We start from the raw sequence: 13,424 nt of genomic DNA on the forward strand, positions 1-13,424 counted from the left end.
GGATCCTCAATCTAGGAAGCTGATTGGGAAAGGCCGTAGAGAGGGTGGCATATATGTTTTGGATGAGCTGCGTGATTCTAATCATGTGGCAGCATCAAGAGTAAACCTCTCCTCATTCCGCTTAGATTCCTTATCCTCTGTTTTTTATTTGTGGCATTCTAGACTTGGTCATGTGTTGGCATCTCATTTAAAATTTTTGGTATCTAGTGGTGTTTTGGGTGACTTACAGATACATGATATTTCTAATTGTAGTGGTTGCAAATTGGAAAAATTTTCTGTATTACATTTTAATCACAGCATGTCTAAGTCTGTTGCACCTTTTGACCTAATTCACTCTAATGTGTGGGGTCCTGCCCCTGTTGACACAAAAGGGGGTTCTAGATACTATGTTTACTTTATTGATGATTATACTCGGTATTGTTGGGTATATTTAATGAAACATTGATATGATTTCTTCCATATCTATACCTTCTGATCATTTATTCGTACTCAACACTCTGCTATAGTTAAGTGTTTTCATTTTGATTTGGGCGGGGAGTATACTTCTACGCCACTTTCTGAGTTGCTCATCTCTAATGGTACTATTCATCAATCTTCTTGTACTGATACTCCTCAACAAAATGGTGTTGTCGAAAGAAAACATCGTCATATTGTTGAAATAGCTCACGCTCTCTTCTCTTATTTTCTAAGGTTCCTAGTGAATTCTAGGGTTAAGTAGTTCTTATAGTGGTTCACTTGATTAATAGAATCTCCACATCCCACAATTCTGGTCTCTCCCCTTTGGAAAAGTTATATGGGTCTTCCCCTGAGTATTCCTCTCTAAAAGTCTTTGGTTGCCTGTGTTTTGTCCTTTGTCCCATTGTTGAGCGTATTAAATTATCACCACATTCTGCCATGTGTGTCTATCTTGGTTATGTAGAGGGACAGAAGGGTTATAGGTGTTTTGATCCTGTTGTTCAAAAACTATATGTCTCTCGTCATGTTGTCTTCCTCAAACACATTCCTTTCTTTACCGTTCCTACTAGCTCTCCTCATATAGCACAACCAGAACTTATTCGTATTGACCCTTTCTCTAATGATGAAAATGGTGGCGATGGTGGTGGTGATGATGATGAAAATAGTGGTGATAATAATGCCCCTCTTGCGGTCCCCCAAGAATATCTTGTGCTTGTGGATTCTTATCAGTCTCGCTATCACAAGCATGCTCATAAGTCCACTCAGTTACCATATTTTTCTTATTCTTGTTATTCTGGTTCTTTCACTTCTTCTTTAGTAGCTATTCACCCACTTTGTGTGCCTACCTCGTATAAGGAGGCTTCTTGTGATCCTATTTGGAAATAGGCTATGGTTGAGGAAATTTATGTGTTGTATAAAACTCATACTTGGGACTTGGTGTCACTCCCTCCTAGTAAGAAATTGTTTGGTTCTCGTTGGTTTTACAAGATCAAAATGAAGTCAAATGGTTCTATTGAGTAATAAAAAGCTTGTTTGGTTGCTAAGGGTTTTACCCAAGAATGTGGCATGGATTATGAGGAGACTTTTGCCCCGGTAAGACTTTTCTCAGTTGGATGTTAAAAATGCCTTCTTAAATGAGGATCTGAAGGAGAAAGTTTACATGGTACCTCCGCTTGGTGTCTCTCATAACCCAGGTGAGGTTTGAAAACTCAATAAGGCTTTATATGGTCTCAAAAAAGCCCCTCGAGCTTGGTTTGAGAAGTTTTTGATGGTTGTCACTTCTCTTGGCTTCTCTTCCAATGCTCATGATTCAGCTTTATTTGTTAAAAGTACTTCTATTGGCCATATCATTCTTTCTTTATATGTTAATGATATGATTATTACGAGTGATGATTTTGATGGTATTATGGACTTGAAAACGATGTTGGCTTAGGAGTTCGACATGAAGGATTTGGGGCCACTCCACTACTTCTTGGGAATTGAAGTAGCTGACTCCCCCAAAGGTTACTTTCTCCCCCAATCGAAGTATGCTGCAAATATTCTTGACCGCGCTCACCTCACTGATAGTTGGATTGTTGATACTCCTCTTGAGGTTAATGCTTGCTACACTCCCACAGATGGTATTCCCCTACTAGAACCCACCTTGTATCATACTATTGTTGGTAGCTTGGTTTGTCTAACCCTTACTCACCCAAATATTGCTTATGCTGCCCACATCGTGAGTCATTTTGTTGCTTCACCTACATATGTGCATTGGTCAGCTGTTTTACGCATCTTGCAATATTTTTCGATGGACTCTCTGTTAGAGTTTTTTATTCTCTTCGACCTCGTCGTTGAAGCTTTGTGCATATTCTGATGCGGATTGGGCTACTGATCCTACTGACCAAAAATCCACTTATGGCTTTGTATATGTTTAGGTGACTCCCTAATTTCTTGGAAAATTAAGACACAATCTTGTTGACTCTATGTGTCCAATTCGGTTTTTGATAATGACAAATCACTTGATATTTAATCTGTGCATTGAGTTTGTGAACAGGACTTACACTGAGCATGCATGGAAAGATAATGGTTCATGGACGCCATAAAGAAAAGCTGATACATTTTAGAAAGTACCATGGAACTCAAAGAGTATGAGAATCAAATGGAAAAGACAGAACCTGGCAGAGGAACCTCGGTCGCCTGACATTGGAACCTCAGGCGCCTGAAGTTGACACTTCAGGAGCCTGAAGTCAAGTTCGGTTGCCTGAACTCGCGGGAAAACATAAAAAGCAGTTCTTTATTAAAAAGACACACGAGGTATCTTATTGATCCAACGGCTGAGATCAATCCTAAGGGTAATATACTATATATTATGAATATCTAAACCCTAGAACAAAAGGGAGACACACAAGAAAGAGAAGAACACACCATGTTGCAAGTTTTGTTGATTATCTACTCTTAGTGCTATTCGTTTGCCTATACATCAATCTCATATCTTCAAGTTTGGGCAAATCAATTCATATTTTCAAAGGGAACTTGTTTACTCTACTGTACTTTAATCTAGTATTGAGGTTTGATCTTTCAAGTTATTAGTCTTGTGATTTTTTACATATCATCTCATTGGTTGTTCTTGACTAGTATTGAAAAGTATTGATCTTGAGTGTGCCTTTCGTACAAAAATTAATTTTCTAAGAGATCATTACTTGAGAAAGTTTATCTAACTTGGTAGATTAAATTTTGGTTCAAGAGCATATAAATATACATATATTTTCTCAAAGGACTTCTTATTGAAAAACCTAGTTTTGATTAAAAGAGTGATCTTGAAAGTATCTTTATATATACCAAGCTATTTTAAACAAGATCATTATTTGTTAAATGGTGTGTGACTCATTGAAAGATTTGATTCAAGTGTGTGGTTTCTAAAAGGATCTATCTTTAGATAAACTTGATTTAATATCCTTGATACTTATAACTATAATTTTAATTGAGGGATATTTTTTTGCAAATTAATATACTCAGTTTTGTGGTTGAGTATTTGAAATAAAACTTTGTGATTTTGATTGAGTGTATATTCAAGACAAAGTTTTTGCCAACAAGTTCACTTCAATTATATAAGTGTGCATTTTTGCAAAGTGAACCAAGAACCCTAGATTATTCCAAAACGTTTTGAATTTATCTTTACTTGAAAGTTTTGGTTAAAAAGGGATTTGTGTGTTGAGGCATATCATACATAAAACGATTTTATCGTTTTCATTCATTCACGAGCTTCAAGTTATATCATATGTCAATGTTTTTAGGAATTTGAATTGTACTCACCAGCTTTTGTTAGAAGCATTGTTTTTTAGTGTATTTTTCAGATTCTATTGTATACACGGTTCAGTGTGTGAACCGGTGTGAGAGGAGAGAGCTGTAACTCTTGTAAGCAGCAAAGTAGGAGGAAGTTGTGCCTCTTGTAAGTAGCGGATTGTAAGGGAAGCTCCGTCCCACTTTAAGGAGCAGGGTTAGTGAATCCTTGAGTGGTTGCTCAAGGCGAGGACGTAGGCCAAGTAGGCTGAATCTCGTAAAATCATGGTTGCATTCTCTCTTCCCTTATCTTTTTTATTTTCCGCATCGTATTTCAATTTCCAGCTTGCTTGTATATGTTGAATAATTTCACACCAACTTGATAAGTGACTAGTTAAACTTAGATATAGGGATTGATTGGTAAATAGGTTTCAAAGAATTTTTTAAAATACCCAATTCACCCCCCCCCCCCCCTCTTGGGATTACACCTTAATCAATTGCTTATCACATAAGCATGAATCTATTTTTCAAGAAACAAGGGGAAAGAAACCAAGCTAAGTGTTGTATCATCAAAGTGCACGCCAAAAAAAACTTAGAACACACAAAAAGACAAACCCTACGTCAGTTGACTAACAACATTGAGTTCTACAAACAAGTCTAGGGTTGCTCTATCAATCAGTCGGCTGACCTCGGGGTCAGTTGGCTAACTGGCCTCTGTTAAAAAAATAAACTGCTTTAGTAAGTCAGCTGACCTTAGAGTCAGTTGGCTAACTATAGATTTTTCTTTAAGCTTTGTCTTTTTAGTTAGTTTCTCTACTATGTAGTAGACCAAGCTCTCTTCTAATGGCTATAAATCTATCTTCTAAGAGAGGTTTAGTGAAGATATCAACCCATTGATCATTTGTATTGGTGAATTCTAGAATGATGTCTTCTTTTTGAACATGATCTCTTAGGAAGTGGTGCCTTATGTCAGTGTACTTGGTTCTTGAATGTGAAATAGGATTTTTAGATATATTAATCGCACTTGTATTATCACACTTAATTGGTATAGTTGTGTATTTCAAATTGAAATCTCTTAATTGTTGTTTCATGTAAAGTGTTTGTACACAACAACTCCCAATTGCTACATATTCAACCTCAGTAGTTGACAAAGCCACGAAATTTTGTTTCTTAGAAAACCTAGAAACTAAAGATCTTCCTAAGAAGTAGCATGTGACACTTGTACTTTTTATATCTATCTTACAATCGGCATAGTCCGCATTTGAATAACTGATCATTTCAAAATCGGTGTCCTTAGGATACCATAGCCCTAAGTCCATAGTGCCTATTAAGTATCTTAGGATTCTCTTAACACCTATTAGGTGTGATTCCTTAGGTTCTGATTGAAAACGGGCACACATGCACACACTAAACATTATGTCGGGTCTACTGGCTGTTAGATATAATAGACTTCCAATCATTTCTCTATAGTGTTTTGTGTCTACGGATTTTCCCTTTTCATCTTTGTCTGGGCTGATGGTGGTACTCATAGGTGTTTCTATGGGTTTACTCTTTTCCATACCGAATTTTTGTATCATTTCTTTTATGTATTTGAATTGACTTATAAAAGTCTCATTCTTTGCTTATTTGATTTGAAGCTCAAGAAAATAGTTTAATTCCCCCATCATGCTCATTTCAAATTCTTCTTGCATACACTTTGCAAATTTTTTACAAAGATGTTCATTTGTAGCACCAAATATTATATCATCTACGTAGATGTAAATTAAAAGTATGTCATCTTCCTTAGTCTTGATGAACAAGGTACTGTCAAATTTTCCTCTTGAAAAACCTTTCTCAATTAGAAATCCACTAAGTCTTTTATACCAAGCCTTAGGGGCCTGTTTTAATCCATACAAAGCCTTAGTTAGTCTAAATACATGGTTAGGATTTTCAATATTTTCAAAACCATGGGGTTGTTCAACATATACCTCTTCATTAATATACCAATTCAAGAATGCACTTTTGACATCCATTTGGTATAACTTAAATTCTCTATAGGAAACACAAGCTAATAGCATTCTGATAGCTTCCATTCTAGCTACAGGGGTAGAGGTTTCATCATAGTCTATCCCTTCTTCTTGGTTATACCCTTTCGCTACAAGTCTAGCTTTGTTTCTGATGATTATACCATTCTCATCCTTTTTATTTCTAAATACCCATTTAGTTCCTATGATCGAATGATTTTCAGGTTTGGGTACTAATTGTCATACTTTGCTTCTTTCAAATTGGTTTAATTCTTCTTGCATTGCAATTATCCAAGATTCATCCTTAAGGGTCTCTTCAACATATTTAGGCTCATTTTGAGATAGGAATGCATAGTAATTACATAGGTTCTTTAGAGAAGATCTACTAGTCACACCTCTAGATGGTTCACCTATAATTTGTTTTTGAGGGTGATCTTTCTTATACTTCCATTCTTTTGGTAATTCCAGATTTTCTATAAGTTCATGTTTTGGGTTTTCTTCTTTTTCTTTTTCTTCCTTGATTTCTATCTCATCCTCCTTTTTGAACATATCATCTTTTTCTTCATTTTTGACTTCTCTTGAAAAAGGATTTGATTCATCAAAGTCTACGTGAATTGATTCAATTATGGTGAGTGTTCTTTTGTTGTAGATTCTATAGGCCTTACTACTTGTGGAATATCCTAGGAAAATACCTTCATCTGATTTAGCATCAAATTTTCCTAAGTTGTCTTTGTTATTGAGTACGAAACACTTACATCCAAAGACATGAAAGTAAGTTATGTCAGGCCTTCTTCCTTTCCACAATTCATAGGGTGTCTTGTTTAGGCTTGATCTAATGGAAACCCTATTAATTATATGGCAAGTTGTATTTACAGCTTCGGCCCAAAAATACTTGGGTAAGTTATTTTCATTAAGCATAGTTCTTGCCATTTCTTATAGAGTTCTATTTTTCCTTTCCACAACTCCATTTTATTGTGGGTTCTAGGTGCTGAAAAGTTGTGATTTATGTCATATTCACTGCAAAATTTTTCAACATCTTGATTCTTAAATTCTCTTCTTTGGTCACTTCTAAGATTTGAGACATTATACCCTTTCTCATTTTGAAGCTTCTTACATAGAGTGATTAACAAGTTATAAGCTTCCTCTTTGTTAGCTAAGAACAACACCCATGTGTATCTTAAGTAATCATCAACAATTACGAAGGCATATTGTTTTCCTCCTAAACTTTGCGTTCTAGTAGGACCAAACAAGTCTAAGTGTATGAGTTCTAGGGGTCTACTAGTTGATATGTGTTTCTTCTTTTTGAAGCTTTTCTTGATTTTTTTTCTTAGTTGACAAGCATCACACACTTTATCTTTGACAAATTTGGTGTTAGGCAAGCCTTTGACTAAATTCTTTTTAGAAAGCTTGGATACAAGATCCATGCTTGCATGTCCTAGCCTCCTATGCTAAAGCCAACTATTTTCACTCATGGCCGCTAAGCAAGTTATATCTTGAGAAATCTAGCTATCAATGTTTATGCAATATACATTGTTAATTCTATGTGCAGTGAATAGTGTCTTTTGATCCTAAGAATCTTGAATTTTTCTTTCTTAAATATTATTTCAAATCCTTTGTCGCTAAGTTAACTAATGCTTAATAAATTATACTTAAGACCATCTACTAACAAGACATCATCTATAGTATGTAAAGAGTCTTTACCTATTTTACCAATTTCGATGATCTTGTCTTTTGCATTGTCACTGAAGGTTACAAATCCTCCATCCTTTTGAGTGAGAGAAGTGAACTTAGATTTATCTCCCGTCATATGCCTTGAACATCCTCTATCCCCTCTATCCAAGTACCATTTATCCTTAGATGGAGAGGTTCTAAAGCATACCTCCAAGAAAGGATTTATGTTGTTGCTTTTGGAATCCAAACCTTCTTAACTTTCTTTAAATCTTGTCTAATTTTAGCATTTATCTTCCACTCATTTTTTACTTCAATGTACTTTTTATTGAGTGGACAATTAAACATTATGTGTCCTTTATTTTTACACACGTAGCAAGTGGTGTACTCATAAATATTTGTTGATGAAGTGCTTGCATAATGTTTAGATTGATTTACAAAATATCCCATAAACAAGCTTTTCTTTCTTTTGTTTGGTGCTCCATTGTAACCAATTCCTTCTTTGTTGTTTGCCATCCTTTGTTGTCCTACCATTTTTTCAAAGTTATCTTTACCTTTGGTAAAGTTGTAGATGACATTTTCTTTCTCTTGAAATTGATTTTTAAGATCATTTATTTCTTGCACTCTCTTGCTATCTTCATTCACTCGAGACTTAGCTAATTTTTTAGACAAGTTATCTACTTTCTTCTCAAGCTCTTCAATCTTTAAGTCTTTTTCTTCGTCAACAAGTTTTGAAGATTCAATCTGATTTCTAAGTGTTTTGTTTTGTTGTTTCAAACTTATGTTTCTCTTTAAGACTTTAATAAACTTATTATGTGGAGAGAATAATTCAGATTGAAGTTATTTGTAAGAGGGCATGTTTTCACACGAATTACTACATGATTCATCACATGAATCTTCAGAGAGAGAATAATAAGAATTTACCTCTTCGTTGTGTGCCATGAAGCGCATGTTTTTTACTTCTTGATCGCTTGACTCACTCTCCGATTCACTCGAACTTGTGTCATCCCAAGTTGCTTTCATTGCAGGCTTCTTTTTCTTCTTTTCCTTTTTGAGTTGTGGGCATTCCGGCTTGATGTGCCTGACCTTTTTACAGTGATAGAAAGTGGGAGGATCATTTTTGCTTTTGTATTCCTTTTTATTACTTTCACCTCTTTCAACTTTTGATTCGTTGAATTTTCTAGTGAATTTCTTGTTTCTTTTCAAGAATTTTCCAAGTCTTTTAGTTATGAGAGCTAAGTCCCCATCTTCTAATTCACTAGTTTCATTGTCTTCCTCACTTGAATGCTCTTTCAAGGCTTTTAGAGCTATAAACTTCTTGTTTTTATTTTCATTGCTTCTTTCCTTCAACATCATTTCATAGGTTAGAAGAGATCCTATGAGTTCATCTAAGAAAATTGTTTTAAGGTTTCTCCCTTTCGGTATGACTGTGGCTTTTGGTTCCCAAATAGGCGAAAGAATTCTTAGAATTTTCCAAATCATCTCATAGGTGGAATATGTTCTTCCTAAGGCACTTAGTAATTTTATGCTCTATGTGAACCTAGTATACATGCTTGTTATAGTTTCATCGGAATTCATTTTAAAAGTTTCGTATTCATTAGTTAACATATCAATTCTACTATCCCTAACATCTACCGTTCCTTCATAGGTTACTTCTTATTTATCCCAAATCTCTTTAGCTGGTTTACACGCCATTACTCTATTGAATTCATTTGCATCAAGTGCACAATATAAAGAGTTTATTGCACTTGAATTAATTTGCAGCATTTTACAATCTAATTCGATTAGTTCTTTATCTTCTTTAGGTACTTCTTTTCCATCTACTAGTTTAGTAGGAATCAGATTTCTATTTGTAACAACGTTTCATACCTTCCAATCCATTGTTTGAAAGTAGATTCTCATTCGTTGCTTCCAAAAAGTGTAATTTAGTCCACAAAAAATAAGTGGCCTAGTTGAGGATTGACCCTCACCAAAGGGAGCATTTTGATCTTTATATAGTTACTTGTTAGGTTTTTCTATAACCAGACTCTGATACCAATTGAAATCTAAGGTGTAGTCCCAAAAGGGGGGACGAATTGGGTTATTTAAAAATTCCTTAGATCCTTTTTAAGAGTTCTTGCCCTTTTTACAATTTTTTAAAGATTTCTTATATTCTTGTTGATTAGGCAATCCACACAAGTACTTCTTCTATTCAATCCACAAACACAACATACCCAACCAATTCAAACCAAACAAATACCATACAAGTAATTAGCTTTGCAATATTCAACAGCCCTGTGTATAAATGTGCAAATCTTGTAGTTGGCATTTGAAGATTAAAACAACATTCAATCCCTTTTTCAAAATCAGAATTTAAATAAACCTTCAGCTAATAGGTTTTGAGTTGTTGACCAATCAACGTACTCCCTTACGATTTCTGCAAACTATTGATTAACCAACATACTCCATTTTGGTTTCTACAAGCCCAAGAACAAATTAGGTGTAGATTTATTTAATTTCCAATGTGCGTTATTTTTATAATTGAAAGAATTATAACATCCACGCAGTTTATATCTTTGCTGAAATTTAAAAGAGAGTAAGGGAAAGAGAGTGACACCACAACTTTTATAAGGTTCGGCTTACCCCAGCCTACGTCCTCGCCTTAAGTCAACCACCTAAAGATTTCACTATACCTTGTTCCTTCCGAGGTGGAACAAAAACCTTATAATAATCACCATCTTTTTCAGGAAGAGAAACCTCTCCAAGCAACAACCTATGCTTGGTCTAACGATTCAACAATGCCTTGAACCGCAAAAGATCAAGTAGAAAGAAATGGATTTGCGTACAAAAACACTCTCAAAACACAGAGCAGGTTGTACAAGTTAAATTCCAAATCTTATTTCAAAACCAAAACTAAATAGACAATGTGAAGCTTAAGGTTTAGAAGTCACCAATGGTTCTTAAAAGGATTTTAGATGTAGCTCAAAACCAAAACCTTGTTTATCAATCCAGCAACTTTGTAGAGTTTTCCCCCAGCAAAAAGATGTGAACAAGAAAAAGCTTTAGGAGAATTTTTGCATAGAAATCGTGTATTGCTTGCTTGTATATCGCTTGTGTGCTTGTATTTTTTCATTGAACAAGGGAGGTATTTATAAACCTTTTTGAAGAAAAGTTTCCTCATTTAATACAGATCATTTAGGTAACTTTTCAAAAAATATTAATTCAGAGAATCAATTTTGAAAAATTTCTTGCACGTTTGAAATTTGAAATTCCCTACAGAGCCAGTCGGCTGACTCACTCGTCTGGGTCAATTTTTGCACTAGTCAGTCAGCTGGACAGGCAGATGACACAATTCTGACTTTCAAAAATTAATTCAGATAAATTGTCAGTCGGTTGACTAAACCACGTTCAAAATAGTCAATTGGCTGGGCATTTTCAGTTCATTTGAGTCAGTTGGCTGGACAGTTAACTTTGCTGAAAGTTTCCTATCAGTCGACTGACTAAACCACATTCAAAACTAGTCAGTCGGCTGGGTACTGCAGTCGATTGGGTATGTTTAGTTCAACAAGTCAATCGGCTGGACAAACCTCTTTTTCAAATATTTTTCATTTTTTGATTTCTTTAAAAATCTAGTTTACTTGAAAAACTTAATTGGAACTTTTCAAAAATATTTTCAAGAGTCATTCAAGTGCTGGTCTCTAAGTCTTTGTATCTTAAGGAGCTTCACATATCTCAATAGTAATGGCTTTGAAGTACTTACAAATATCCTTCTAAGCATGGTCTCCTTAATCACTAAGTCTTACAGCCTCTTGAGGTTCACTTTTGACTTCAAGATCTTCTTGGCCTTTAAGCTCTTCATTTGTCATTCATTGCTTCAATATACTGAGAAGCTTTGACTTGATTGACATTTGATCTCCAACTTACTTCCATGATTAACCGTAAGTGTCCTTTTACTTGGACCTGAAATAAAACCACTCAACAACACATGTTAAAGTATCCTTCATTTTGTTATCATCAAAACAAGATTGAAAAGTCCAGTTAGGCCAACAGTGCTCACACCTACCGGGCTCACGCAAACCATGCTCTGATACCAACTGTCATGGACCACCAATTTAAACTCAATTAACGGGTCGTGCGACACTCGTCAAGGCTCTCCCTCAACAGAGTCATCCAATAACTACACGTTCAATCCGATTGTCATGAACACTCGAGAGGTTTTCGAAAGCCATCATAGGCATGAAATATCAATTCCAAAAATAATGAATTCATAAAGGCAAGCAACCTTCATACTCAATGACATGTGAAACTAGATGATATATTCAATCAGTAAGACAACCACACAAGCCATCATCTAAGTTATTCAATATCCAATATAAAAATCCCTAGTAAGGACAAGTGAAGACATCTTCCCCACCCCCCCCCCCCCCCCCCCCTTTCTCTTTTAATCGAGGTCACACTATCAAACCCTAACACATGACATTAGCTCCCTCTTATTTAATCACATTTGCATGGTTTTCATTTTCTTTAAAAATGGCAAGACTTCAAATAAGAATGCATTGCTATCTCTCCCAACATTAAATACAAACAAATAATTGATTCCATGGGCATATATTTTTTTCAAGGTTAAAAAAGGTGAGTGACTTGAACTACTAGTTTAGGACTTACTTGGTTTGACTATTTCATGTACTATTGGTGACTTGAAGTTTCTATCATTTTTAAGCTTGGGCAAGATTGTACCGTCACAATTACTTGATGATAGAATCAATAATCTTTATTGCTTTTCATTTGAAAAATAACTTTGCTAAAGACATGCATATACGGACACAAACATAAATTTATACACATAGATTGAATATACTATCATGAAAGTTCGATCATCTTTAAGCTTGGGCAAGATTGTACTATCACAATTACTCGATGATAGAATCAATAATCTTTCTTGCTTTTCATTTGGAAAATAGCTTTGCTAAAGACACATATACGGAAACTAACATAAATTTAAACATATATATATATATATATATATATATATATATATATATATATTATGATAATAGCAATTTGCTAGGGGATATTTTATATCTTTTTTGTGAGGGGGAGTTTTGGGAAATTAATTATTGAAAGTTCAAATATATATATATATATATATATATATATATATATATATATATATTATGATAATAGCAATTTGCTAGGGGATATTTTATATCTTTTTTGTGAGGGGGAGTTTTGGGAAATTAATTATTGAAAGTTCAAACCTCAATAGGCACCTTATTTTATAATGCTAACATATCTTCCTTCCCCTTTTAGCTGGGACCATTGTTCAAATGTGATTACATGTTAAAAAATTGATTTATCATATGCTAAAAAAATAAAATAAAATAAAATAAGTAAATTGGAGCAAGACTTTATAGTTTAAACATGAATCAAGTTGTCCACACAACCCAGATCATTTTGTGCAGTTTATTCAAACTTGGAAACAACAGCAATGATAGAGTGCAATCTTAAACAAGTGACATAGCTACACAAGATCAATCAGTGCGCATTCACTGTGATAAATGACAAACTACACATAGTGAAAGCCATTTTTGTATGCTTCAAATCAGCTACTTCACGAAGAAAGTGCTACACTCCTACGCATTGGCTAGGTTGGTTTGAACTCAAGTATGCGAAAGGGTTGGTCAGAATGTGTCATATGCCAAAAAAGGTACTAAACCAAAGCAAAACGGATAGAAGTTGTGCAGAGCAGTTTTTGTTTTTCATTTTCACTTTTTTTGAAGAATAACAAAACACTTTTAGGTTCAAATTTTGCAACACTTGCATTGAAAAGTCAGAATATATATATATATATATATATATATATATATATATATATATATTTCCTAACTTACAAGTGTTGAAAATCTTAGAAATAGACAGTTCGATATAGACATCTTTACATTTTTTTAGAAAAATAACTGAACATGCCCTAAAGTTTATTATTATTATTAGTAGTAGTAGTAGTAGTAGTAGGGAAATATACTGACTGCAGAATATACCAGTAAGTGCTATATATAG

General features: G+C 34.5%; 1 protein-coding gene across 1 annotated transcript; it reads left to right on the plus strand.

The window, feature by feature from the left end:
* Positions 1–1,897: 1,897 nt before the first annotated feature.
* Positions 1,898–2,311, plus strand: LOC131167574 (uncharacterized mitochondrial protein AtMg00810-like). Its single transcript, XM_058126373.1, has one exon. It carries the CDS (start codon positions 1,898–1,900, stop codon positions 2,309–2,311), a length of 414 nt encoding a protein of 137 aa, XP_057982356.1.
* The last annotated feature ends 11,113 nt before the right edge of the window (positions 2,312–13,424 follow it).

Source organism: Malania oleifera, chromosome 11 (genome assembly GCF_029873635.1).
Source record: "Malania oleifera isolate guangnan ecotype guangnan chromosome 11, ASM2987363v1, whole genome shotgun sequence".
NCBI lineage: Eukaryota > Viridiplantae > Streptophyta > Magnoliopsida > Santalales > Ximeniaceae > Malania > Malania oleifera.